General features: G+C 39.7%; 1 protein-coding gene across 1 annotated transcript in view; it reads left to right on the forward strand.

Annotated features, from left to right (window-relative positions):
* Positions 1-26,951, forward strand: part of LOC122551068 (neurobeachin) — a 991,558-nt gene that overhangs the window by 135,763 nt on the left and 828,844 nt on the right. Inside the window, exons 9-12 of the mRNA XM_087988254.1 lie at positions 3,142-3,339; positions 7,605-7,738; positions 23,098-23,206; positions 23,817-23,969. Coding sequence (XP_087844380.1) covers positions 3,142-3,339; positions 7,605-7,738; positions 23,098-23,206; positions 23,817-23,969 — 594 coding nt within the window. The remainder of the gene's footprint in view (positions 1-3,141; positions 3,340-7,604; positions 7,739-23,097; positions 23,207-23,816; positions 23,970-26,951) is intronic.

Below are 26,951 nucleotides of genomic sequence, written 5' to 3' on the forward strand. Positions count from 1 at the left end.
CCTTTCGTGTTTTATCCAATTGCATCCTTCCCCTGCTGATTGTTAACTCCAACTGTGTTCTTTCTCCCATTCCCATATCAGCTATCTTTAACCCAGTTTAAAATAGTTTTTGTTGTGGGCTCGCACTTCAAGCTCAGAATGAGAAAAGACAATTTGAATGGAAGTACCAAAAAGCTCACTTGAGGTAAATTTAAAAATAGCATAGTTGCAGAGTGAAAAAAATGACCTCAATAGGTAGAAACACATTAAGGAAAGGAGACTTTTTAAAAAATGGAGCGCAAGAAATTGCTTAATGAATATGAAATATTTATGTAATTTAAGTTTTGTAAATTGTCCAGACTTTCTGACATTTTCAGTGAATAATGCAATTAGAGGTTTATTCATTTAATAGGTATAACTCAATACATATTAATATTTGACTGAGTTTAGATTCTCTTTCTCTGCTCTTCCGATTTGGAAATTCTATCCTGCATGCATGATTCTGTAGTTCTGATTCTATGTTTCGGCCTCATTCCCTCTTTAACATGTTAACATCCCTGAGTGTAAAAATGAAAACACTTGCATTTATAGAATGTCTTTCATGACAACTGTATGTCTCAAAGTATTTTACAACCAGTAAAGTACTTTTGTAGTGTAGTCATTGAAGTAATGTAGGAAATGCGGCAGCTAATTTGCGCACAGCAGCTTCCTACAAATAGTATTGTGGTCATGACCAGATAATTGTTTTTGTGATGTCTATTGAGGGATAAATATTGGCCAGGACCCTGGAGAGAGCAATACCGGCCTCTCTCGAAATATTGCCATCGGTAACCCAAGCAAGCAAATGGGGTCTTGGTTTAATGTCGAATCTAAAAGACAGTACCACTGGCGGCACAGCACTACTTCATTACTGCTCGAAAGTGTTATTATGCAGTGCGTGCCATCTGTTATGTTATTTATGTTACTTTCTTCTGATGCCTGCAAGAGATGGTCATAATAGAGAAAATGTCTCGTTCTATGCATGCAATCAGCCTTTGGGATGTTTAATTGATAACATAAAGCAGCTGCATAAATTTGAAATGTTATGCTTATGAGCAAGCCCTGGAGTGGTTCTTCATGACTCAAGCAAGAGCCACCAACTGAACCACCACTGACAACATTTTTAATCAACAGTAAATATGTGAATTTGATCAAAAATGCAGATTTTATATTTGAAACAATCATTGATGGCCAATCGTGATTTTGTTTTCTCCCTTTTTCTCAGCCCTGTTAGGACAACACTGGCAGGAGCAAAGACAGTTGTAACTTTATTGCTGGAACAGCACAGCAGGTCAGGCAGCATCCAGGGAACAGGAGATTCGACGTTTCTGGCACAGGCCCTTCTTCACTGTTGATTAAAAATGTTGTCAGTGGTGGTTCAGTTGGTGGCTCTTGCTTGAGTCATGAAGAACCACTCCAGGGCTTGCTCATAAGCATAACATTTCAAATTTATGCAGCTGCTTTATGTTATCAATTAAACATCCCAAAGGCTGATTGCATGCATAGAACGAGACATTTTCTCTATTATGACCATCTCTTGCAGGCATCAGAAGAAAGTAACATAAATATGGAAGAAGGGCCTGTGCCCGAAACGTCGAATCTCCTGTTCCCTGGATGCTGCCTGACCTGCTGTGCTGTTCCAGCAATAAAGTTTCAACTTTGATCTCCAGCATCTGCAGACCTCACTTTCTCCCAGGAGCAAAGACAGTTTTATATAGGGTTCTAGGAACGGTGTGCTCTGATGTGTCCTGTAATTCACTGGGCTGAAAGATTTTATTTTTCTCCATGGAAGACTTATTTAAAATGACTACTAAGCTTATCTATCAACTTTCTGCCATACAACTCCAAGCCACCCAAATTTACTACATCCTAGTTCTAGGTTGTTTGCTTTCTTCCTGTCATGTCCATTGCCCCTGTTTGCTCCCATTCAGGTTGTTGGTTCAGCCTTGACATACATCACATCCTCAACTCCAGACCATGTGCTCCTCACTCTTAATTTCTCTGATTATTTTTCCTTCCCTCATGTATGAATGTTAATCCTCCTCCTTCCTGGCAAATCCCAACTCTTGGGCTGACAGTTGTTTTTCTTTATTGCTCCTGTCATAATGGCTTCTGGACCTGCCAGTGCTGGTGAGGGCAGAAGCTCCAGATCTACTGCTCCTACTTTAAAGTAGCCAAAACAATATTTAAGTCAATCAATCAAGGAATGTGAAAGAAAACTGAAGCAAATATACATTTTGAAAGAGCACCAAGAGTTGGAAGGGAGCTGCAAGAGGAGAGTTGCAGACTGAAAAATGAATTGTATGAGAAGTGTAGATAAGAACTGGAACAAATAGAGCACTGGAAACAATTATTAAATAGCAAAGAACTTTTTATCAATTTATCCATGAAAGTATTAGGTCGTCAGCGAGCATGTGTTGCTCCTTTTAAAAATGTTATTGTGACAGCAAAGTTGTAATTGATTTTCAGCATTTTGTGTGGATTATGGTAATAATGGAGCATGTTCGAATGTTATAGAATGATGGGATTTGTAGTCATTAAGGAGTTATTTTTAGCAAAAAGTTGAAGGAAAAAGTTGGTAAGCAAATTTCGTTCTTCAGATATAAATTCAAACTAACCTGTATTGATAGAATGAACTTCAGTACATGTTCATCACAGCCAACTATCAACTGATTTCATGGTTGCTAATATTAATAGCCACTGAACACTCAGGCAAGAAGGTAACTTAATTGTTGCTACACAAAAATATTAAAAACTATACCAGACCAAAAATTAATTGTTATAAGTTGAATTTGTTTTACGTTTTTCAAGGAAACAATATAGATTGTAAGATTATACGGTATGTTTTTATACAGTATATAGAAATAATGCTATGAATAATTTTTGAATGCTGTAATTGCACCATTTGTAAAGAATAGTTGCATAACTGACTTGTTTACATTTGGAAGAAATATTGCATTAAGCAATTTGTATGTATATTATTTGTTATGGTTCTAATGTCAAATTTTACTAGATGTGATTTTTTAAAAATTTATATAATTATGTAACATTTACAGGAATATTTTGTTAATATTGCAAAATATTTTAAGTGTAGGAAAAATAAATTAATGTATTATCTTTCAGAGTACCTTTAAGTTCAAATCGGAGAGTGACATCCACCTTGCAGAACATCATAAACAAGTTTTGTATGATGGGAAGCTGGCTAGTAGTATTGCCTTTACATATAATGCCAAAGCTACTGATGCACAGCTTTGCCTTGAGTCATCGCCAAAGGAAAACCCCTCAATTTTTGTACATTCTCCACATGCACTAATGCTGCAGGTTAGCATTAAAATCTTATGCTTATGTAATTTTGACAGACAATGCGCGAGAGAAAATCAGGTCTGGCAGCATCTATGGAGAGAGAAAAACAATGAACTTTTCAAGGCCAATAATTCTGTTCTTCAGAATACAAAGCTACTGGGTTTCTCCACTTCATTTTTATTTCAGATCTCTGACATTTACAGTACTTTGCTTTTATTTGATTTCTACTGAACGCTGATTTCCAAGTTAATTATTGAGTTTGACTGTGATGAGTTTTGTTATGCTATTTTCAAAATCACGTCATAAAAAGTTTGCTTTCCCTACTATTATTTTATAATTTAACACATTTTGGAATGTTCCTGGTTTTCTTTGGAAATATGTAAATATAGTTACATTGGGAAATTTCCTGTTGCTACTTTTCCAGTTTATTGGCCTGTCAGAATTATTTTACACTTAGTTTTAACTTATCAGTAGTCACTTTATAATCAGGTAAATTGAAGTCATAAATCTTTTTCCGGGAAATTATGCATTTGTCTCTATTATCTTTCTACTGAGGTCCAACATCTCTTAAGCTCCTAGTGTGTGTTAATAACAGCACAGTATCGCTTTTGAGATGACAACCTGCAAAGCGTTTGCAAGTGGCCCAATTTTGATCTTGCCTCTATGCTTTGCACAGCGTAGAAGCACTGATAGACCCACAGTATTCCCCTTCTATCCTCCCACATATTTATGCAAGTCAAGTTGATGTGGTTTGAGATAGAATTAATTTGTGTTTAGTATTTTTTATTAACAATGGCCTATAATTTGTCAAATATGCATATGAAATTTACTGCTGTTAGTGAACTTCATGTACAGCACCTAGACCTGCCAGTCAGTGTTCTGTTAATTCTCTGTCAAGAAATTACTTAAGTGTTCAGTGTCTTCCCAGTGTCGTAGAGACATACAGCACAGAAACAGGCCCTTCAGCCTAACTCATCCATGCCGACCAGGTTCCCTAAATTGAGCTAGTCTAATTTGCCTGTGTTTGGCCAATTTCCCTCTCAACCTTACCAATCCATGCACTCGTCCAAATGTCTTAAATGTTGTAACTGCACCCGCTTTTACCTCTGGCAGCTCGTTCTACATACGCACAACCCTCTATGTGAAGCCATTGTCCCTAAGGTCCCTTTTTCAATCTTTCCCTTCTCATCTTTAAACCTATACTCTCTGTTTGTGGCCACGTTGATCTTTAAGGAGCCCTATTCCCTGTGAAACTTGAAAGGGTTGAGAAAAGGTTTGCAAGGATTCTGCCATTGGAGGGTTTGAGCTGCAGGCAGAGGCTGGGGATATTTTCCTTTGATGGTTGGAGGCTGCAGGTGACCTTTATAGAGGTTTATAAAATCATGAGGGGCGTGGATAGGATAACTAGGCAAGGTCTTTTTTTTGGGTGGGCAAGTCCAGACCTAGAGGGCATAGATTTAGGGTGAGGGGGGGAAGATATAAAAGGGACCTAAGGGGCAACTTTTTCACGCAGAGGCTGGTGCATTTATGGAAGTGGTGGAGGCTAGTACAATTACAGCATTTAAAAGGCATCTGGATGGATAATTGAATAGGAAGGGTTTAAAGGGATATGGGCCAAGTGCTGGCAAATGGGGCTAGATTAGGTTGGGATATCTGGTCGCCATGGAAGAGTTCGATTGAAGGGTCTGTTTCCATGCTGTACATCTCTATGATTGTATGACTCTCGCTCGTTATTCTTTTGCACATAATATACTTATAGAATCTCTTTGGATTGTCCTTCGCCTTATCTGTCCAAGATACCGCAGACCCCCCTTTTGCCCTCCTGAGTTCTCTCAAGTGTACTCTGCCACCCCCTGTACTAGCAGCTGCCAGTGCTTGACAGATGCCGCCTCCTTTTTCTTCACCAAAGCCTCAAAATCTCTTGTCATCCAGTGTTCCCTACTCCTGCAAGCCTTGCCCTTCACACTAACAGGAACATGCTAGCCTGAACGCTCTCTATCTCGCTTTTGGAAACTCTCACTTTCCAGCCCTCCCTTTATCTGCAAACTGCCTCCTACAATCAACTTCTGAAAGTTCCTGTTTAATACCATCAAAATTGGCCTTCGTCCAGTTTAAATCTTTCACTAGTGGACCAGCCCTATCCTGTTCTATAACTATTTTAAAGCTAATAGAATTATAATCACTGGTGCCAAAGTGATCTCTACTGACATCTCAGTCACATGCCCTGCCTTGTTTCCCAAGAGGAGTTTGTTTTTCCCCGCTCTAGCAGAGCCATCTATGTATTAACTGAGAATTTTTTCCTGAATGCATTTAACAAATCGCTCCCCATCCAAGCCCTTAACATTTTGGCAGCCCAGTCTATATTTGGAAAGTTAAAATCACCTATTACAGTCCTCGTATTCTTACAGCTATCTGAAATCTCACTCTCTATTTACATCTCAATTTCTTGTTGACTATTGGGGGCCTGCCTATAGATTAGATTAGATTACTTACAGTGTGGAAACAGGCCCTTCGGCCCAACAAGTCCACACCGCCCCGCCGAAGCACAACCCACCCACGCCCCTACCTTTACCCCTTACCTAACACTATGGGCAATTTAGCATGGCCAATTCACCTGACCTGCACATCTTTGGACTGTGGGAGGAAACCGGAGCACCTGGAGGAAACCACGCAGACACGGGGAGAATGTGCAAACTCCACACAGTCAGTTGCCTAAGGTGGGAATTGAACCCGGGTCTCAGGCGCTGTGAGGCAGCAGTGCTAACCACTGTGCCACCGTGCCACCCAATTCCATCAAAGTGATCGCCGCCACCTTGTTTTTCAGATCCGCCATATAGCTTCACTGAATGATCCCTCAGGAATATCTGCTGTATGCACGCCATGCATTGATATCTCTGCTCCCCTCAGATCACTTCATGAGTGAATCCAGGGCTGACTGTGTACACTTTGGCAGAATGTCTGATGGGAATCTTTTTGGTAAATTTGCACTCCATTCATGCTCTCAGATCTGATTTGCACTGCATTTAATATATATATATATATATATATATATATATATATATCTCTTTTTCCCTATTGAAGAAGATTCACAGTGAAGTAATCTGTTCCAGATAGATTTTATGTGACTAGCCTTGAATTTTTTGAGGATGTACCATGGAGAGTTGATGAAAGCAGTGCATTTGATACACTCTAATGACTCTTAGCAAGGCTTCTGCTTAGGTTCCATATATAAGACTGGCCACAAATTTAAAAGCCCATGGGATCCAAGGCAAAGAGGCGGGTTAAATCCAAAATTCACTTCAAGGCAAAAATAAAGAATGATTGTTGATGGTTGCAAGGCTGTTTCCAGACTGTTTGCACACAGCTTGGTACGAGGCTCCTTTTTCAGGTATGTATCAATGACATGGACTTGAATATAGGGGGTATGATTATCAAGTATGTTATGATGATAGATTTGACAAACTAGCTTGTTTTCTTTCGAACAGAAATGGCCGAGTGGAGTTCTAATTCAGGTTCTTAAAATTGAGTGTAGGTAGCATGGTGGCAATGCTGAAAACAACAACCCGCAACAAATACCTGAAAACTATTTCTATGTGATATCCATGGCAGACTTTGCTTGTCATGTATTGGTTTCTTTAACATTTCAGCCAAAGCTTTGCTATCTATAACTACCCTATCTCCAATGGATTTCATTTGCTGTGTAATTTTGTGCAGATGGAAGGAATCTAATGTCAATGATGGACGAGCTAGAATATATGGGAAAGCTGTATTCTGCTTAGTTGAGGGTTGGGATCCATAAGCAGCAGGCAAGCATTTTAGTGTAAAAATAAGGTTAACGGTATTTTGAGGGGCAAGTATTTATTTTGCCAGGAAATGAATGGATCTGAAGCTCACTGCCTAAAAGGATGTTAGATGCACAAATCCCTCCTAACATGTAACGTGTACTTGGATGCACAGTTGAAGTGCTGTAATTTACAAGGTTATGACCCAAAAGCTGGACAATTGGAGTAGGCTGAGTAGCTGCGTTTTGGCCAGTGTGCACAAGATGAGCTGAATAACTGCATTTCATGTTATAAATGTTTATGATTTCTTTGATTTATTCCTCCCAGAAATTCAGTATCATGGCTCAGATTTGTGTGCCATCAAAAAGATGTGGTAATTGTGTCACTGTTTTTGCACAAGTAAGCTAGAATGTTTTAAGGTTTGATTATCTCAGAAATAAAATGTAGGGTGCATTGTTTTAGAAGAAATAATGTTTCTTGTTGTGTTCTACTTTGCTTTAGGATGTTAAAGCTATTGTGACTCACTCGATTCACAGTGCAATCCATTCTGTTGGTGGTATTCAGGTTCTTTTCCCACTTTTTGCACAGTTGGACTGCCATCAGCCAAATGACAGTCAGTTAGAGACCACAGTTTGGTAAGTACTAGAATAAATTTGTGTCTGTACAAAGTGTCAGGTTGAAATGAAAGTTTTGGGAAAATGTCTTAATATCATGCTTTCTTCAAAGAAGTAGTGTATTGTTTTAATATGAATCAATTAAATAATAGTAATTGGGGCTTTAAATCTATCAACTATTTCTTGATCATAGTCTTTTGGGGAAGTGACAGGAAATTCAGAAATACATGTCAGCAAAAGTTAGTATATTACTTTTAAACCATGTAAGATTTCTAAGATTGTTCACAGGAGAGGTGGAAAACTAAATTTCATATAGAGCTGTTGTATTACGTATTAAGGTAGATGATCAAAAGATGGATTAAAGGAGGTAGGATTTGAGGGGAACAGAGAGACCATGAGTTTTGGAGAAGAATTCCAGAACTTAGGGCCTCAGTAGCTGAGGGCATTGCCACCAGTGGTGCAATGATTAAAATTCAGCATGCGCACAAGCCAGAGTTGAAGCTCAGATTTCTGAAGGGATTGTTGAACTTGAGATTAGAGATAGGAAAAAAAAACATGGTCATAGAATGAAATGAGGGAAATAATTGAAATTTTAAAATTGATGCATTGCTTAACTGGGAGTTTATAGATCAGCAAGCATAGGTGATGGCTGTATGGGACTTTGTGCAAATTTGGATATAATTCACAGGTTTTGGATGATGTCAAGTTTACGGAGGGGGAACGAAAGCACAATTGGTTAGGAAAGCAATAGAATGGTTACATCCAGAGGTAACAAATTATGGTGAACCAATGAGCTGAGGCAGTGGTGTGATCACTTCTGAAATAACTAAATTAGATTTGTTGTACCTGACATACTTCATAGAGAATATTAGATTAGTTAAGGATTGCATCTGTTGTCAATGCTTTTTGTCACCTTTTTTGTTTTGATTTTTTTTGTCATCATTAGATTGCTTTACAACATTCCTTAGCCAAGGAAGTGTCCACAAAATGGAGTGCAACTTTGACCCATAAAGCACATTTGGCCCCATGTTTAATGCTGGCTTATTCCTTGAGAAATACAAAAGTAATCCCAATGTCACACATCCTCCTGCTTCAAATATTTATTTTGTTGTTTTCCCTTCCACCACACACTGTGACACTCTTTCAAGGTGTAGCTAAACTAACATTTTGAACCAGTTTTGACCACGAGTTCACTTTTTTAAAAAATAAACCTTCCTGTGTAATACTAATCTTTGTATATCTCCTTATCTTTCTGCTGGGCGATGCACAAAATGTGTTGACCATATCTTGTTAATCAAGTGTTTAATTAAGGCTGGAAGTTGGGAGAGAAATAAAGCTGTGTTTCTCCAGTTTATTTTAGGTGCCACACAGCTTTTAATGCCAGTGTTCAGAATATCATCTTGTGTCTACAGAAGCACATGAAATGGGTGTAGAAGGTCATATAAGTGCACCTACACTGGATGAATAGCAGTATTTCAAGAAGATGGCTCACCATCACCACCTTCAAAATAAGTAGGCAATGAGCAAGAAAAGCTGACTTTCCCAGTGAAGCTAACGTCCATGAAATAATTAAAGAAAAGATGGTCCATCTAAAAATGACTGACTTAAATAGAACAGAGCCTTAAGGAACTGGCTTCAATATCAATGAGCAGTACAGCATGGGTGGCAATCTCTGGATTGCTCAGTCAAATTGGCATAAAGTCAAGAAAATAAAAGGTTAAATTAGTAATGCAGACTTTTTTTTAAAAGTAAAAGGCTTGTTAAACTAATGACAGAAATAACGGTGATTAATCATTCCAGAATAACTAAGTGAACAATAATTAAAAAATGAATGTTCCAGGATTCAGAACATTTTGAAAAGACATAACATAATGGACAAGGAGGAGGAGTGGCCTTGGTGTAACACTGCTACTGGAGAAGCTGCAAAACAGTTAATTTGATATTAGTTATTGCATATGGTTCAGCAACACCAACAGTGTGGGTTTGATTCCCATTCCCTCTGAGGTAGTTTTCAGAGCTTGCCTCCTAGCCCTGTTCCTATAGTGTTGGCAAATCATTAATGATTTAAAAACTGAGAAAAATACTGAGCCAAGAAAAAGCAGAAGCATAAGCATGATATGAGCCAAGGGCCTCTATCAGACAGAGCACACGTGAATGAATGAATGAGTTGTGAAGTAGTTGCTAAAATCATAACATGATTGAACAAGTCAGCATGGTTGTATGAAAGGGATGTTGTTTTTAACAGTTGTAATTGTTTTTTCTTATGTAGAGTGGGAAAAGAGGAGCTAATAAATGTAGGCCTGAATTTTAGGTGTTTTTTGGCAAGTGTCAGTTTTGTAATTTCATTGAGGATTTTCTTCTGCACTGCCTAGTGTAATTTCTCACCGCAACTTACCAAATTCACCATATTAATTACGTAACTCAGCCCAAGGCACCCCTCTTGCCCAATTCTAGCTCAGTTGTATCACTCACCATTCATAGAAGCTTCCACTCACTGGGTATCCCTGATGCCCATGCCAAACCTAAAAGGATGCTGTGCACCACTGAGGAATAGCCTTAAAGGACAGACGTTCTGAAGATGTTGGAGAAGGGGAAAGAGGTAATGTAATTCTCTGACCATGTCCTGGTGAATGGAGTGGTCCAGAGGAAGGCAGTTCTCTTCATGGAGGACTGGCAGTTGAGATGATGCCCTGGATCCTGGCAGCCTGTTTGGAAGTCACCAGCCTAGTCAATGCTGTCTGTGTGGTCTGGAGGAATGGCCAGCAATGCTGCAAGAAGATCTCTTTTTTTTATCCAATCTCAAGGTAAGTGCCACACTCATCTCTCAAATTTCAGACTCACCACAACTTTGCCACTGCACCCACCTCCCACAAAGTCTTATGTTCTACACTCACTATTGCATGCAGCATCTGCCGTCTTTCATATTTATTTTCTCCAAAATGTCCTAACCCTACTGCTGCATGACAACGGCTGCCTACTGACTTGCCAAGGATAATTGGTAACCTGCAGCTGTGCTACCCACTTGCACCTCACTCAGTTAAACCCTCGCCCCAATTACAGGTGGAAACAGCCCAGATAAGGGCAGAAAGAGATAGGATAGGTGGAGGGCTACCAGGCATTAGGCCCATATCCACCATAAGAAGAGAATTCTCTCCTTCACAGGAGAAGTCCATGATGCCAAAACATGCATGTCCTGTCAATTGAGTAAGTATCAACTTTTATTCCACTGTAGTTCACACATTGATCCCACTTTGTGTTATTCTTTGCATGCCACTTCTTACCATTGGCTGTGTCAACTTCTTTCCCTTGAGTTTTGCAGATGCCAACAGAATGGCCACAATCCCAGCAAAGAATGGATAGCTCCACAGAAGCCGCCTCCTTCACCTCTGAGGGAGAGCTCCAAGGCCTCAGGAAGTATAGGCAAAGTTGCATCGTGCATTCCACCACCCAGCTCAGATACTGACATCTTGGTGGGAACATAATGTTTATAACGTTTGAGAGCCTAGGCTGATGAGCATATCATTGCGACAGCTCTACAACTGATTGAAGAAGAAAAATCTCAAGTTGTTGGCATTTAGAATACCGCCAGAGACCATCCACCTGCCAAGCCCCAGTCAGGACAGGACCCTATGGTTTTGGCAATCGGGAATTTTTCATCAGAATGCAAAGAAGGGTAAAGGAACAGCAGGCAGGTATGTGGGAGGCAATGATGTTCATTGCCCAGAGACTTCAGTCCTACAGTTACAATATGGAGATCCAGCTGCCTCAAGTACGTGATTGACAAGATACCTCCCAGGACAGTTTGCTGACTGACTTGAACATCCAGGCCTACTGCATTCAGAGTCTTCTTGGTATGTGCACACACCTGAACTCAAACACCCAACCAGTGGTCCTCATGGCTGAATGTATGGCATCAGATGCCCCTTCCACACAAGGAGACTGGGCAGTACCTGGAGGCTCCCAACCAGAGGAGAACAACAAGTTTCTCAGAAGCTGCCTCTCAAAACACTCCAGAGGAGGCTTTCTCCTTCACTTTCCACTTCCCTGTTCCTCCCTGATCTGTGAAAGTTCAATTGAGGAGCAGACTCTTCTGGGATTATCTAGCTAAACCACCAAGGCCAACAGGCTGCATTGCCTGTTCATTTGAATCTCTGTCTATCCCTGAGTGTAACAGCCATTATGATGCCTAAACATCATGTCCTCACAGTGTACCATGGAGTGATATTTAGATTTAGATTACTTAGTGTGGAAACAGGCCCTTCGGCCCAACAAGTCCACACCGCCCCGCCGAAGCGCAACCCACCCATACCCCTACATTTACCCCTTACCTAACACTACGGGCAATTTAGCATGGCCAATTCACCTGACCTGCACATTTTTGTGATTGTGGGAGGAAACCGGAGCACCTGGAGAAAACCCACGCAGACACGGGGAGAATGTGCAAACTCCACACAGTCAGTCATATCTGTGCTGAGAACCTGCTGCAGCATGTAGAAACAGGATGAACAAGGTTTATATAGGACAAGGTTCAGCTAGCACCCTTTTGACCAAACATCGCAATTCTTTCTCTAACTTCTTTGTGCAAAAGTGTTGGTCTTGAATGACATGGTCAACAATGTCTGGGGCAGAGAGGAGTATTTACTTGGACACAATGTAGTAGGGAGGCTGCAGGCCTGTTACCTGCACATTACAGGGTTCTGTTTGTAATGTGTTGCCCTCTAAACTGCTTCACCATTATGGATCTGGTAGCCCCCTCCCTCACAAGTCAGGACATTTATCCCATCCATTCAGGATTTTGTTGTGGCCTTTTCTTCCCATTGGAGTTTTTATTTCCAGTGCAATGGAAGGCAGCAACAAACACGCTTTGGGCAGTGGTTTCCAGCCTCGTTGTTTACATATGTTGCTGGCATGCAACATAGTGTGCCATGCATAAAGATGTCCTCTATCTTTGCTGAGGACTACTGACCAGCAAGGCAAACTGCTTGGTTCAGTGCTTGCGTGTATCGACAAGGTAGTGGTTCTGTGAGCATCCAGGTAAATGCTAAATGAGTGAGCGCAAAGAGAGCAAGCTCGCAGTCCTGTGATGCAGCTTGAGATGCAATCTGATCCAATCCATGAGCTGAGTTCCTGTCACTGTGTACAAAGTGTTATTATAGCAACGTTTTGATGCTAATTTCTAGTGCACTCTAAAATGGAAGTCTAAACTCCCTCAGTATTTGGCAAGTGTATTGTAAAGGGCATGAAGATCCTGAGGTGTTGGCAATTATTGGATGCTAATGTCTGTGGATGAGTGGTGCATGTGGGTGTTGCCCATGGATCGTGCCCTGAAATCTTCTGCATGATGAGCAGCATGGAGGCTCTTCACAGTCTGCTGTGAGCTGAAATCACCAGATACCTGTTCTGACTTCCATGTCAAGACCATTTGGTGTCTAGTTTGCTTGCAGTGTAGTATGGCACAATGCTGTATATAAATGATGCAAGATGTACAATTAATAAGATCATCATTAATAAGTAATAGTCCACTTAACTCGCTGCTGCCTCACAACAAATTCATCTTGACTCCTGGAAGTTACTTAAAAGATACAGCAAGTTGTTTTGGCCACTGAGAGGCCTCACTGGGCTTACACAATTCTGACACATTTTTTGCCATTGCACTCATTATTCAGATCTGTACAAAATTCCACTTGTAAAATATTTGATGAGGTGCCATATATAATATAACAGCTACTGTAGTAGTGGTAATGTTATTATAGAAGCATGAATGGAGGATTAGTTAATATACTTGAAGAGAATAGGCATAAATGAGACATCTTCAAGATGACAAGTTGTGACTGGTGGAATTTCAAAAGCATTGGTCAGTTGGCTATTTTCAATTTGTATTAATGCCTTAGACCAAGGGAAAAGGTCATGTATCCAAGATTATTCTTGATTAAAAAGCTAGGTGGAAATGTAAGCTGTGAGGAGAATGCCAAGAGACTGCCATGAGAGGTTCAGTGAGTGGTCAAGAAGGTGGTTGAGATAATGAGGATGTGTCACTTTGGTAATAAGAATAGAAAAACAATATTAAAGGCATGAAGCTTGTAAGTGTTGATGTTCATTTGGACTTGAATATAATCATGCGAGGAATACAGTAACTTATCTTAGAATAAATAATTCGGAAGGTAAATGTCATGCTGTTCTAAGATGACCATAAGAGTTAGGAGCAGAAGTATACCATTTGGCCCATCTATTCTGCTGTGCCATGGCTGATTGATACTTCTCAACTCCACTTTCCTGCCTTTTTCTCCATAGCCCTCCATTCTTTTCCCTATTTTAAAAAAAGGAATATTTTATATACATAATGTGCCTACCACACTCTTGTAAAGAATTCTACTGATTCATTACCCTCTGAAAGAAGACATTTCTACTCATATCTGTCTTAAATAGACAACCTTTACTCAGATAGGTGAAAACTAGGTAAAATGAAGGGCTTTTGCCCGAAACGTCGATTTTCCTGCTCCTCTGATGCTGCCTGCACTGCTGTGCTTTTCCAGCACCACTCTAATCCAGAACCTTTACTCAGAGATGCGTCTTCTGCTCATAGCCTCTCACAAGAGGGAAAAAACCTTTCTTCTTCTACCGTATCGAGTCCCTGACAAATCTTGTATATTTCAATATATATGCCTGTCATTCTTCTAAACTCTAGTGAGTACAAACCCAACCTACTCCACCTCTATCCATGAGAAAATCCCTCCTTACCTGGAATCAACCTAGTGAATCTTTTCTGAATTGCTTCCAATGCCGCTATGTCTTTCCTAAGGTAATGGGACCAAAACTACTTTGTTAAACCACACCTGAAATACTAGTACCTCGTATAGTTTTAGCAAGACCTCCTTATTTTCGTACACCATTCCCTGTGAAATGAATACCAAGTCAATTGGTCTTTCCTATTACCCCTGACCTTGTATGACAGCTTTTATCCCCTGACAGTGACTTTGGAGCATCTGAGTCCAGGATCTCTCAAAGTATTGATCCCTCCTCTATCCTAACCTCTTAAATACATGTGCTGGCAGTCTCTCAGCTGATCACTGACAGTATGAAGTTAAATGGCTTGGCTTTCCTTTTCTGTCTTCTCCCACTGACTGAGAAAGCTCCAGTTCTGGCATATCTCAAAAGAAAAAGGGAGAAATCATGTTGAGTTGATTTGTGTTCCGTGGAATCCAGTAAATGTTTGTGGCTTCAGTGATGCCACCTGCAAATCGTTATGTCTTGTCATTCTATCTCCTCTATACAAGATTAAATGTGTATGCGCACTTTCAATATCCTGCTGCCAGTTATTGTGCACTACGTTTTGCAATAAAGGGGGAAGCTAGTGAGTTCCTTTTTAATATGTTTGGCTCTTCTGACTTCCACAGTTTAATGGTTGAAATATATGAGAGTTATAATGGGTGAGGCTTGTAATAGTGTTAAATTTGTGATTGTAAAGGACAGCATATGAGTACTGATTAAAGGTTGTAGATAAATAGTGACCACCTGCAAATTCTTTAACTGTTCCTGGATCAAAAAGATTTTACAAATAGATTAAGAGCAAGAGTGGAAATAGAGAGAAAGTAGGACCCCTTAAAGATTTACCAGGATGTTGGTAAAATAGACTTGAAAGACTGGGATGTTTTTCATTAGCGTGTAGGAGGCTGAGTGGTGACATTACTCAGGCTTCTAAAATCATGAGGGCCATAGATAAAGTGAATGACAAGGGCCTTTTCCCTAGGGTGGGCGAGTTCAAAATTGGGGGCATATGTTTAAGGTGAGGGGATAAAGATTTAAAAAGGACATGAGGGGCAATTTTCTTTTACACACTGGTTTGCATATGGACTAAACTGCTAGAAAAAGTGCTGAAAACATGTACAGTTACCATGTTTAAAAGATATTTGGACAAGTTCATGAATAGGAAAGGCTTGGAGGGATATTGGGCCAAGTGCAAGCAGGTGGGACTAGTTTAGTTTGGGAACATAGTGTAGATTGGTTGGACCAGACAGTCTGTTTCCGTGCTGTATGACTCTAAAAGACACGAACTCCTTTTCAGAAAGCGCCATGGATGTCCCAAATCAGATGGTAGTTCAAGAAGACAGCTCTCAATGGTATTCAAGAATGGGCAGCAAATGCTCATTCCATGAAGTAATTCTTTAAAAGTGGTGATGGACTCTATAGAATCAAACAGTGGATGACACTAGTAGTCCACTTGATACAAAATATGTTTGAAAGTGAACTCCCTCGTCTTGCCAAGTCAAATCAGATCATTAAACTTAATGCTGCACTGCATCATCACTCCTATATACTTGAATGAAGGATCTTCTGCACCAACGCTACCCCACTCACTAACGCATGCACGAATGCCCCTAGCCTGAGGATACAGATCAACTCATTTTTTTTCAAGGTCTTTCACCAAGTCTCCACTGCATTGTCAGGTGTTTTGATGATTCCCATCTCCCATGACCAGCAATTGCTCCATTTATCAAAGCCCTTCAATTTTGAAAAACTTTCACCACTACTTGAAGCCACAATGTTTTCAGAGATGCAATGGTATTGATTCACAATATAAGGTCTTCTGCTGATTCATGTGACCAGTGAATAGTGAAGAAAGCACTAGATGCATGCAGACATTTAAAAGAATATACAGAATCAATTTTAATAATGCATGGAATGTATTCATTGGGTACATGATAATAATGTTTTGTGATCTTCACTCCCATTTTTGGTGTTTAACTGTTTGGAGACTGATTGTTGCTCAACATTTGGTAGATACCCTATTGAGAAGAAATATTGTGTGTGTTCAATAAGTGCTTGGCTTTCCAGTAAATCATTTAAATAGTTAACTATGCTTGTCTGGTTGTTAACCTGTATACAAATGGAATGCTGTTCATTTATGGAACACCCTGTCTGAGGGCAGTTTTCCTTCTAAACTCATGACAGTCTTTACTCACCATCTTCCCTAGCCCCAGTTACATAATATATAATTTAACAATATCATCACTCAATTTGAAGTGCAGTTCTTTTACCTCCATTGGATGCAGTACATGATCTGATTGGCTCCCTCATCAAAAATGTTTCTTGGTTTCTCTTCTTCATAAAGATTCTTTGCTTTCCCTTACATTATCCGAATCAAATGAGCAATGCCGTTTTTGCAGTTTCTGTTTTGAACAGTCGCCAGTGTGTTGACTTACTAGCCAGTTGGCCTGCTGAAATGTTTCGGCTTGGTTTCGTTTCATTTTGTGGAGCTTGTAAAAATGTACCTTTAAGATTTGATTGGAATACCAGGTGACAAGACAATCACAAATCATCCTAATTGGTCTTCACTTCGGTGCCCATTTGGTCCAATACTTTTCAATTTTGTTTTTAAATCAAAGACTGCCAGAAAAATCAGGGAAGAGAATTTAGAGCCAAGAAAGTTGAAATTTTTGTCTGGTCACCACTAAACCTCAAAAATAAGCAAGAAGCAAACTATGTACAGTTCAGTTTAAAATAGGCAAAATAGGAAGATGAGAGAAACTGATTAAGCTGAGCCTATTTAGAAATGTTATCTCTGTTAAATTGCATACATTGATTATTCAAAGAAACTTAACAGAGCAAAGCAATTATCATTCTCTAAATTGAGCACTTACAGGTATCATATTTGGCAGTCCAGTCACTATTGGAAATGTACCATTGTTGACCAGATGAATGTGCATTCGAGTTTGAGATTTGTTTCTTTTCTTTAGGGATAACATTCAAAGTTGTTGGATTTACCTTTCAAAAGATTCCTATTCCTGTTCAAGTTGCAATGATTTTATGCAGGTTCATGCCAAAAACCATTGATCCTATTATGTGCAAAAGTGTCAAGTATAAAGAGCTTTAATGTAGTTGAGGCCAAAGTAAGCTGATGCAGTGGTAAGTAACTGTAAAGTTCCCTTTTTTTATATTGCTTCAGAAGACCCAACTATGATTTTTCAGGTTTTACTGACTAATTCAATAGTTATTAATTTGTTATTATGGTGCAACATTTGGCAAATGCCAGTATAAAAAAAAGCACCATTGTTGACCAGGAGGCATGATCAAGACAGAGATTGATCAATTTTCAGAATATGAATGTCATCAAAGGCTATGGGGATAATGAAGGAAAATGGTGTTGAGAGAGACATATGATTAACTGAGATGTGTAGCAAGCTTGACAAGCTAAATAGCCTGTTAGATTGTGGGGTTCACTTAAGTTTGATTGTAAGATCCAAATAAAATACCATTTATAGACTAAAATTGAGAGAGCCAGTCCAAAAGGTTACTAGTCCTGATTAGCTACATGGCAAATTCCAAGCACAATTATGTTTTTGCTAATTTGAGTTTAGTTTTATCATAATGGGTAGGAAATAAATTATAGTTATTACAACAATGACTTTCAGCCAATACATCTTGGGTTAGCAGTTTGCAACACCTATTGACTGTGTACAGATCTCCTGCTCTGTTGACTAAAGTTATCCTTCTGTCTTCAGTCTTTCTTTGTGTAGTGAATTATTAAGAATCAAAGTTTATTAATTCTTGCTACCCATTGTTCATGATCAGAGACATCCTGATGTTTAATTGGCTTATTATTTATGAAGAGTTCTGGCTGAATTTTGTATTGCTGAGATATTGTTGGCCCAATTCCTATTTTCTTTAAAAAGCAACAGCCCTCTTAGTGACATTACTTCCTGGTGTCTGCTGATTCATTCTTTGACATGCCTTTACTGTTCTGTGGCAGTAGAACAAGGTATGTGAATGCCTAGAGTATGTAGTGTCACCCCCCCCCCCCCCCACCCCCCCCCCCCCACAATGATTTAATATCATCCGATATGTTTCAACTGATATAACTGAATGTTCTGTAAAAAGAATTGTGCATGACTCAATAATGACTGTTGATGACTAAACAAATTAAAGCTCAAATTAACGGCATATTGAAGTTAAAAGATTAAAGCAGTGCAAAACTTAGCTGTGTTGTGTCCTTGAGTAAATACATTTACTTCAAAGCATTTTCAAAATTTACATTAGTTTGAAAAAGGTGAGTCATAAAACCTGGGCAACATGGCCACCTTCATTACAGGAAGTGTAATATATTTAACCACAATTTTATTCATGGAATGTGGTTGTTGCTGGCTAGACCAACATTTATTGCCCATCCCTAACCTCTGAGAGGGCGGTTAAGGAGTCACATGCATGCCAGGCTGGGTAAGGATCACCGATTTCCTTCCCCAAAGGAGATTATTGAACCAGATGGGTTTTTATGAGAAAATGATGTGGTCATCGTTAGGCTAGCTTTTTATTCTAGAGTTTTATTGATTTCAAATTTCACTATCTGCCATGGTGAAATTTAAACCCGTCAATTGAGACCATGAGCCTGGGGTTCTGGATTATTACTCCAGTGATATTAATGCTTCGCCACCATCTCCCCTTATGTACTATTAAACAAAGTATAAGTGAATCCATTACTTAAATAAGTCAAAATTATTGATTGAAAAATGATTCAACACTCTATATCTACTCCTGCATTGTGTCATTCCATGTGAATGTGATCTTCTGCTGAGAGCCCCCCTTTCATTTCAGAGTGGGAGGGGGATAAACCATAGAAATGGGACTTTCAACCCACCATGTCTATGCCGACCAACGAATACCAAACTACACGAATCCCATTTACCTGCAGTTGTCCATAGCCTACTATGCCCAATCATTTTATGTACTCATCCAGATGTTTCTTCAATGTTGTGAGAGCACCCGCCTCCATGGTCTTCTCAGGAGCACACTTCATATTTGTATCATCCACTGGTGAAAAAATTCTTTCTCCAATCTTCTCTCAACCACTTGCTTCTCACTTTAAACTTATGCCCTCTGGTCTTACATGCGTCTGCCATGGGGCAAGATTCTCCTGATCTACTCATAATACCCCTCATAATATTTTATAGCCCTCCTCTGCTCGAAAGGAAAATAATTCCAGCCTATCCAGTCTCTTCTCCCAACTGAAAATTTTCATACTAAGTAGCATCTTGGTGAATCTCCTCTGCAACATTTCCAGTACAGTCACGTCCTTCTGACAATGTGGCAACCAGTACTGCGTAAAGTATTCCATCTGTGGCCTGAGCAGTGGTCTATAAAATCGGAACAAGACTTCCTTGCTCCTGTGTTCAACATCCTAGCAAATGAAAGCAAGTATTCTTTATGCCTCCTTCACCACCCTGTCTACCTGTGCTGACACCTTAAGGGATCTATGGATTTGCACATCAAGGTTCATTTGTTCCTCATTACTCTCTAGGGACTTTCCATTCAACTTCGTATGTCCTTCCCCTATTAAACCGCTCAAAATACATCACCCCACACTTATTGGGATTAAATTCCATCTGCTATTGCTCTGCAGAGTTTGCCAGCTGATTAATATTAGACTGTAGCTGAAACCATCCTCCTCTGTCTCAAAAGCACCACAAATTTTCGTGTCATCTGTAAATTTACTAATTATACCTTCTACATTAAAATCCAAGTCATTTAATGTAAATAACAAACAGCAAGGGTCCTAACATTGCAGTGTAAGCCCAGCAAGGTAATCACCCTTTTTGTTTTATGTCTAACCTCTACCCAAACAGCTTCTTTTGAAGAGCCTTCTATAACATCTTCCCTCATTACTGCAGTGATGGTTTTCTTTATCAGTATTAAAATGACTCCCCCCCCAAACCACACACCCTTCAATTCCACCTGCAACTTTTGTACCATGCAAAATTGAGCTGCCACCTTTAAGCACCTCGTCCTCCTTTGTTTGGCCTGTGTTCCCTGCTTCCAGCTGTGCTTAATGTAAAGAAGCAATCACACTCGGTCACTTGTTGAAAGCAACAAGATTGTGTATACACCTTTAAATCATTTAAAAAAAACACTTTTTCAGAATCTGCAAAACCTTGCAGACTATTGAAATTTTTAGCAAGCTTTGAAAAGCTTCCTAAAAAAATTCAAGCAACAGGTGGCAGAAAATAACTCTGTTACTAAGTAATAATTTGTAAGTAGTTGACTTTGCATAATGGAGCCTGGGAGGGTAGGATACTAGGTAAGTAGGGTGGCAGCTGGAGACTGGGTAGAATTCCAGGTTGGGGGTTCTGGGATATGTCCAGTCCTTGTGGGGTGCCTTGGGGTTTTTTGGTCAGGATCTTCAAGGAGTTGTAGTTGATGTGTGAGGTGGGTATGGACTTGTTGAATAGCACCTCAGTTGTTGGACTATTTCATTGCCTAATGTTTCCTGAGTAACTATTTTACTTGATTACCTAGGAATCCTCTGAAGTCTCTGATTTAAATGGATGAAGGGAACTGCCCAGCAGAAATGTCAATTTCCTGGGCAGTTCTTTCAGTGCATGCGAGGGTCCTGGCATCATGACTGCCAGCAGAACAGTCTGATCCAACCTTTCTATAAATGTATTTGCACAACTCACTTCAAATTTTGGCATTCCAAGTTACAATTGCATTTAAATTACTATGCATACATTTTTTGATTCTTTGCAAAGTAAAGCACTTGGTTACACAACATTAGAAACATATGCCAAAATATTCTGATTGCCAGATAGTTTTGGAGCAGTGCAATTTCCCTGCATTTGGAACTCTCCAATTTTTTCTTTTAAAAGCCAGATCATTCTAAGTATTCCACTTCGATGAGGTTAGTAGTTAGCCTGGAAAAGGCAAGTGATCAAAAACCTAGTCTAACTTTCGTAAAACTAATCAATAGACTCTCCGAGTCACTAAACATGCCCGACTGTGCCTCCTGGTTTTACACAGTGCCCTCTTGGACCTCTGACAACCACAACTGTCTGACCGTCCCATTGCTGCTGGCCTAAGCCCCGATTCCTGCTTGCCTGCTGGCTATGCCACTCCCCTTGGCCACTGTCAGCTCCGACTCCAGTGCCAGCCCAATATTCCCCACAGACCTGACATCCTTCTGCCTGCTATTCTTCATCACTTAGCTGGTACCCTACCTACCTGCCGATCAAATCCCTTAAACAAGTGCCACCTGAACGCTCATGTCTAATGAATTCACTGTTTCATAGTTGTTGTCACAGAGATTGGCTGTGCTATTGGACAGTTAAGTCTCAGAACACTGACACTGACTGCTGCTAAAGGGGCCATGGTTTGCTTTCTCCCAACAATCACGCAAGACTGGAAAATTGTGTTCGTTCTATGAATGTTGTGCATTTCTGGAGGCGGTAGGATCGGAATTCAGAGCTAGTAATCAGACGGGATTGGGGAATAAAATAGGAGCAGAGTAGCAATGTGACTATGACTGCCATTCTTCACTTGTGTTGTGACGTGGAGGGTTTCTGCAGTATCACCTGATGTGATTGTTGCAGCTAACTCACTTTCTTTTGAGATTGCTTTTTTTGTTTATTTTCATCACACTCTTCCCATAGTGAATTGCTGATAGAATTTATCTTTTGAACGTCTTGCCAAAGGTGGTATGAAAATGGCATATTTAACATCACAATTTAGCCAATTTGCTTTTATGCCTTCACCCACAGTGCAGAAATGCAGGTGGTTCTGGTATAATGTGTGTTTCGGCAGCATGATTCGGCTATAACATGGTTGAAAAATTAGTAATCAGTATTTTCGAGAATAGTTCTGTTCACAGCAGCTTGATTCCAGTGCGGATTAGTTCACGCACTTCATTCTATGCTCATGCTGATGTCCGTGCTGTTCTGCGCATGTGCCGATGTCTGTGCCATTTGGAGCCTGCACGATGTTGGCACCGGTCTTCGTGATGTCCTGCGCATGCGCTGATGTCTCTACACCCATACTGCACATGTCAGCGCTGGTCTTCGTGACAATACTGCGCATGCACTGATGTCAGCTGCTGCCGCAGCAGCTTTCTGTGAGAGGTACTGTACTGAGAGGAGCTTTGTTATATTTTTAAAGTGTATGATGTTAAGTTTACTTTTATTTCATTAATAAATATCATTTCAACCTTTTATTTAGGCTGTGCTATACTTTTGTGTTAGACTTTTAGCTGATATTTGAGTAATTGTGCGTGATATTTTTTGCTGGTCTGCCCCAAGCTCACTTTTCTCAGCCTCCGTTATTTCTATTAAGCGATGTTTCGCTGGAATGCAATTACGGCGTTCTAGGAGAACTACTTGTGTATAAACTCAGCTTTTGTATTTCTGCTCATAAGCGTGCGATTCACTTGGTGGTAATTATCGAATTTAAGTGCCAAATTCTTTGTGGAAACGGTGGAAGATCTCCCATTGTGATTTTAAAATTAATTTCAATAATTTTGTTCCTAAAGCAATCAATATCAAGCAAGACCATATATTGCAAAAATGAATGCAAAAAAAAAGCAACAGTATTTCTTTGAAATTTCTCCTTATCTTTTTGTGCAGTGCAACCCTTCTAGCCTTTCTAGTTGAGCTACTAAAGAGCTCAGTGGCCATGCAAGAACAAATGTTGGGTGGAAAAGGTTTCTTGGTAATCGGCTACCTCTTAGAAAAGGTAAGTTTTCAAGAAACAAAATGAATCTTCATTTCAAGGCAAAAGTATATCTGGTTGAACTTGATAAATTAAGCTAAGTTGATGCCTTTTTTGTGATATTCAGATAAGAGGATACATAACAATATTTCAACTTCGACAGTTAATTATTTGCAAAAGTAACTAATTTGAAAAAGTTGAGTTCTGATTTTTTGAAGTAATTTTGAATAATATTTAATGAGAACATATGTATTATTTCAATAATAGTAGAATTCAATTCAATTTAAATTCAATAGAATTTAAAACCTATTCCAGGTATTTTTGTAGGAGAGCTATGGCAATGCTCCTTTCTTTAAGGATTAAACAAAATCTTTTCAAAATATGGTAGACAAACTTTGTATTTTGACATGTTGATGTAATAGCTAAATATTTGCTGCTGAATAAGATTGTCTTAATGTGCAGATATTGTCAAGATAGTTATGTTGAATGGCATAGCAGTGGAAAATTTTCACATTGACCCAAATCATGATGTTTCAAAAGGTTACAATTTATGTTCAGGAGGTAACGATTATGATTTTAAAAGCAGATTCAATCATTTATTATATCTTCTGGTTTTTCTTCTTTCTGCATAAAGTCATCCAGAGTTCATATTACACGAGCTGTCCTGGAGCAGTTTTTGTCCTTTGCTAAATATCTGGATGGTTTGACCCATGGAGCACCTTTATTAAAACAGTTGTGTGATCACATCCTGTTTAATCCTGCAATCTGGATTCATACCCCTGCAAAGGTATGGTTTTTTATAAATATTTGGAAACTTTGTATTTGCAGAGAAATGCTTTCTCTTGTCTGTGTTTTTTAAACCTGTGATTAATAGTCAGTAAAACTTCCTTGAATCACTGCATGGAGAAATTGATTGATTAGATTAGATTACATTAGATTAGATTACATTACAGTGTGGAAACAGGCCCTTCGGCCCAACAAGTCCACACCGACCCGCCGAAGCGAAACCCACCCATACCCCTACATTTACCCCTTACCTAACACTACGGGCAATTTAGCATGGCCAATTCACCTGACCCTGCACATCTTTGGACTGTGGGAGGAAACCGGAGCACCCGGAGGAAACCCACGCAGACACGGGGAGAACGTGCAAACTCCACACAGTCAGTCGCCTGAGGCGGGAATTGAACCCAGGTCTCAGGCGCTGTGAGGCAGCAGTGCTAACCACTGTGCCACCATGCCGCCCAAAATTGCTTGTTGAGTTTTAGACCTGAGACCTCAGCTCTCTCGTTTGTCATGTGTGAGCCTTAACACAGAGTTGTGAGACTGTGTTAAGAGGTGCAGATATGAAATAATACATTTTGGGCAAGGAACTACTTAATCAGGATAATTTATTAAGCAACAGAAGTTACATTTAAAAAATTAAGGCAATCTGTTTATGGGAGAAAGTGAGGACTGCAGATGCTGGAGATCAGAGCTGAAAATGTGTTGCTGGAAAAGCACAGCAGGTCAGGCAACATTCAAGGAGCAGGATAATCGACGTTTCGGGCATGAGCCCTTCTTCAGGAATCTGTTTATGGGTTCAGATGGTCCTTTCTTCCCACTGTCTGTAGTAGTACAAGGGCTTGCAACTCCTTTTCTCTGGTTTGTCCCTACATTACTTTATATTTATGCAACAAACGTCTTCAGCTATTTATTTTTAATTTAGGGGTGCTTCCTGTGTTCTGATGTACTTGTCCGTTCTGACTGAGGCATGTATATCACTGAATTGATCAAACTTGTTACTTTATGTGTCAGTGCTTTCATTAATTTATTAATTGTGGTCATGACCCTGAGCATGTAACAAAAAGCATATCCTTGTACACAGTCCATTGTTAACTTTTGCCTGCATTAGCAGTAAAGTGATAGAAGGTGTCATCAACAGTGCTATCAAGCAGCTACTTGCTCACACATCTTGAGTTCTGCCAAGGCCACTCAGCTCCTTACCTCATTACTGCTTTGGTTGAAACATGAATAAAATACCTAAATTCCAATGGTGAGGGAAGTGTGACTGCCGTTTACATTAAGGCTGCATTTAATGGAGTGTGACATCGAGGAGCCCAAGCAAAACTGGACTTGACAGGAACCGGGGGGTGGGGTGGGGGAGAGGGAGCTGTCCACTGGTTGGAGTCATAACAGGCTCAAAGGAAGATGGTTGTGATTGTTGGAGGTCAGAAATCTCAGTTCCATGACATCTCTGCAGAACCTCCTCCCCACTGGAATTGTGGGTCTACCTACTGAACATGGACTGCAGCAATTCAAGAAGGCAGCTCGCCACCATCCTCCCCAAGGATAACTAGTATGGCAATAAGTGCTGATCTTGCAGTGATGCCCACATCCTATAAATTAAAAAAAAATTCTCATCCATAGTTTCATTCCCCTATCTTCATACCTTGTTCTAACCTTAGAAACGATGACTCCAACTCCAGCTATTTATCCATCCCTTCACTTCTTGTGTTTTAGCATCTATTCCTTCAACCATCTCAGCAATAAGCTCTGGCATTCCTCCCTCAATCACTCATCCCACCCTAGTGCTTCTCCTTTTAATTGGTCCTTAAAATGTACCTCTGTTATAAAGCTTTTCAACAATTAAGTGTAATTAAGTGTATCCGTCTACCGAGGTGTTAATTTTTAACTGCCTATGATCCAGTGAAGCACGTTGCAATCTTTCACTACTAAAGGAATTATGCAAATGCATATAAATATGCGAGGATATTTTCAAGCAGAAATAAAAAGCAAAGATGCTGGAAATTGGATAGATTTAAGTGTTTGAAAGGAGGCAAAATGAGAGAGACCAAAAGGGAAGGCCTGTTAAAGATTGGAAATCAGATTTTTTTAAAAAACTCTAGGGTTGGTAGTGAAAACCAAAGGTAGAAGTAATTGGATCAGTCAAGAAACAAAATCTATGGTCACCACATTTCAGGATATGGAAGTTTTAGTGAGGGTGCAAAAGAAGTTTACCAGGATGTTGCCTCGATTTGAATGTAGTAGCTGTAAGGAGAGGTTGGATAAACTTGGATGGTTTTCGCTAGTATTGTAAACTGAGGGGTGAACTGACAGAAGTATATAAAATCATGAGAGGTGTGGATAGGGTCCATAGTCAGTCTTTTTCCTAAGTTGGAAATGTCAAATATGAGGGGGCAAAGAGTTAAGGTGGGAGCGAAGAAGTTTAAAAGGAGATATGCGATGACACTTTTTACATAGATGGCACCTGGAATATGCTGCCAAGGGAGATGGTAGAAGCAGATACAATAGCAATGTTTTAAGAAGCATTTAGACACATACACAGACAAGGAATAGAAGGATAGGGACCATGAGCAGGCAGAGTGGATTAGTTTAGAATGGTATCGTCGGCACAGACAGGGTGGGCCGAATGGCCTGTTCCTGTGCTGTACTGTTCTACATTCTAGAGAAACTGCAGAAGACATGATCATTCGTAGCAGCTGCCCAAAAGTTACTAAAATAGGAAACCTGTGAGTAGAACCAAAATTTGCAAATTAAAGGAAACTGAATGAGGGCAAAACATACAGATTTACATTGTTGAAATTAATATTGAACCCAGAAAGCTGCAAAATACCTGATTGACACATGAGGTACTGGTCCTTTAACTTGGTTTGAACCTCTTTGAAATACTACACAAGGCTGAGAACAGAGGCACCAAAGTAGGAGTAAAATGGAGAGTAAAGTTTTGTCTGTCATTTTAATCCCATACCAACAGTTGTAAAATAAC

The sequence above is a fragment of the Chiloscyllium plagiosum genome, unplaced genomic scaffold (genome assembly GCF_037043375.1).
Source record: "Chiloscyllium plagiosum isolate Xiang-an unplaced genomic scaffold, Cpla_swu_hap1 HiC_scaffold_6, whole genome shotgun sequence".
Lineage (NCBI taxonomy): Eukaryota > Metazoa > Chordata > Chondrichthyes > Orectolobiformes > Hemiscylliidae > Chiloscyllium > Chiloscyllium plagiosum.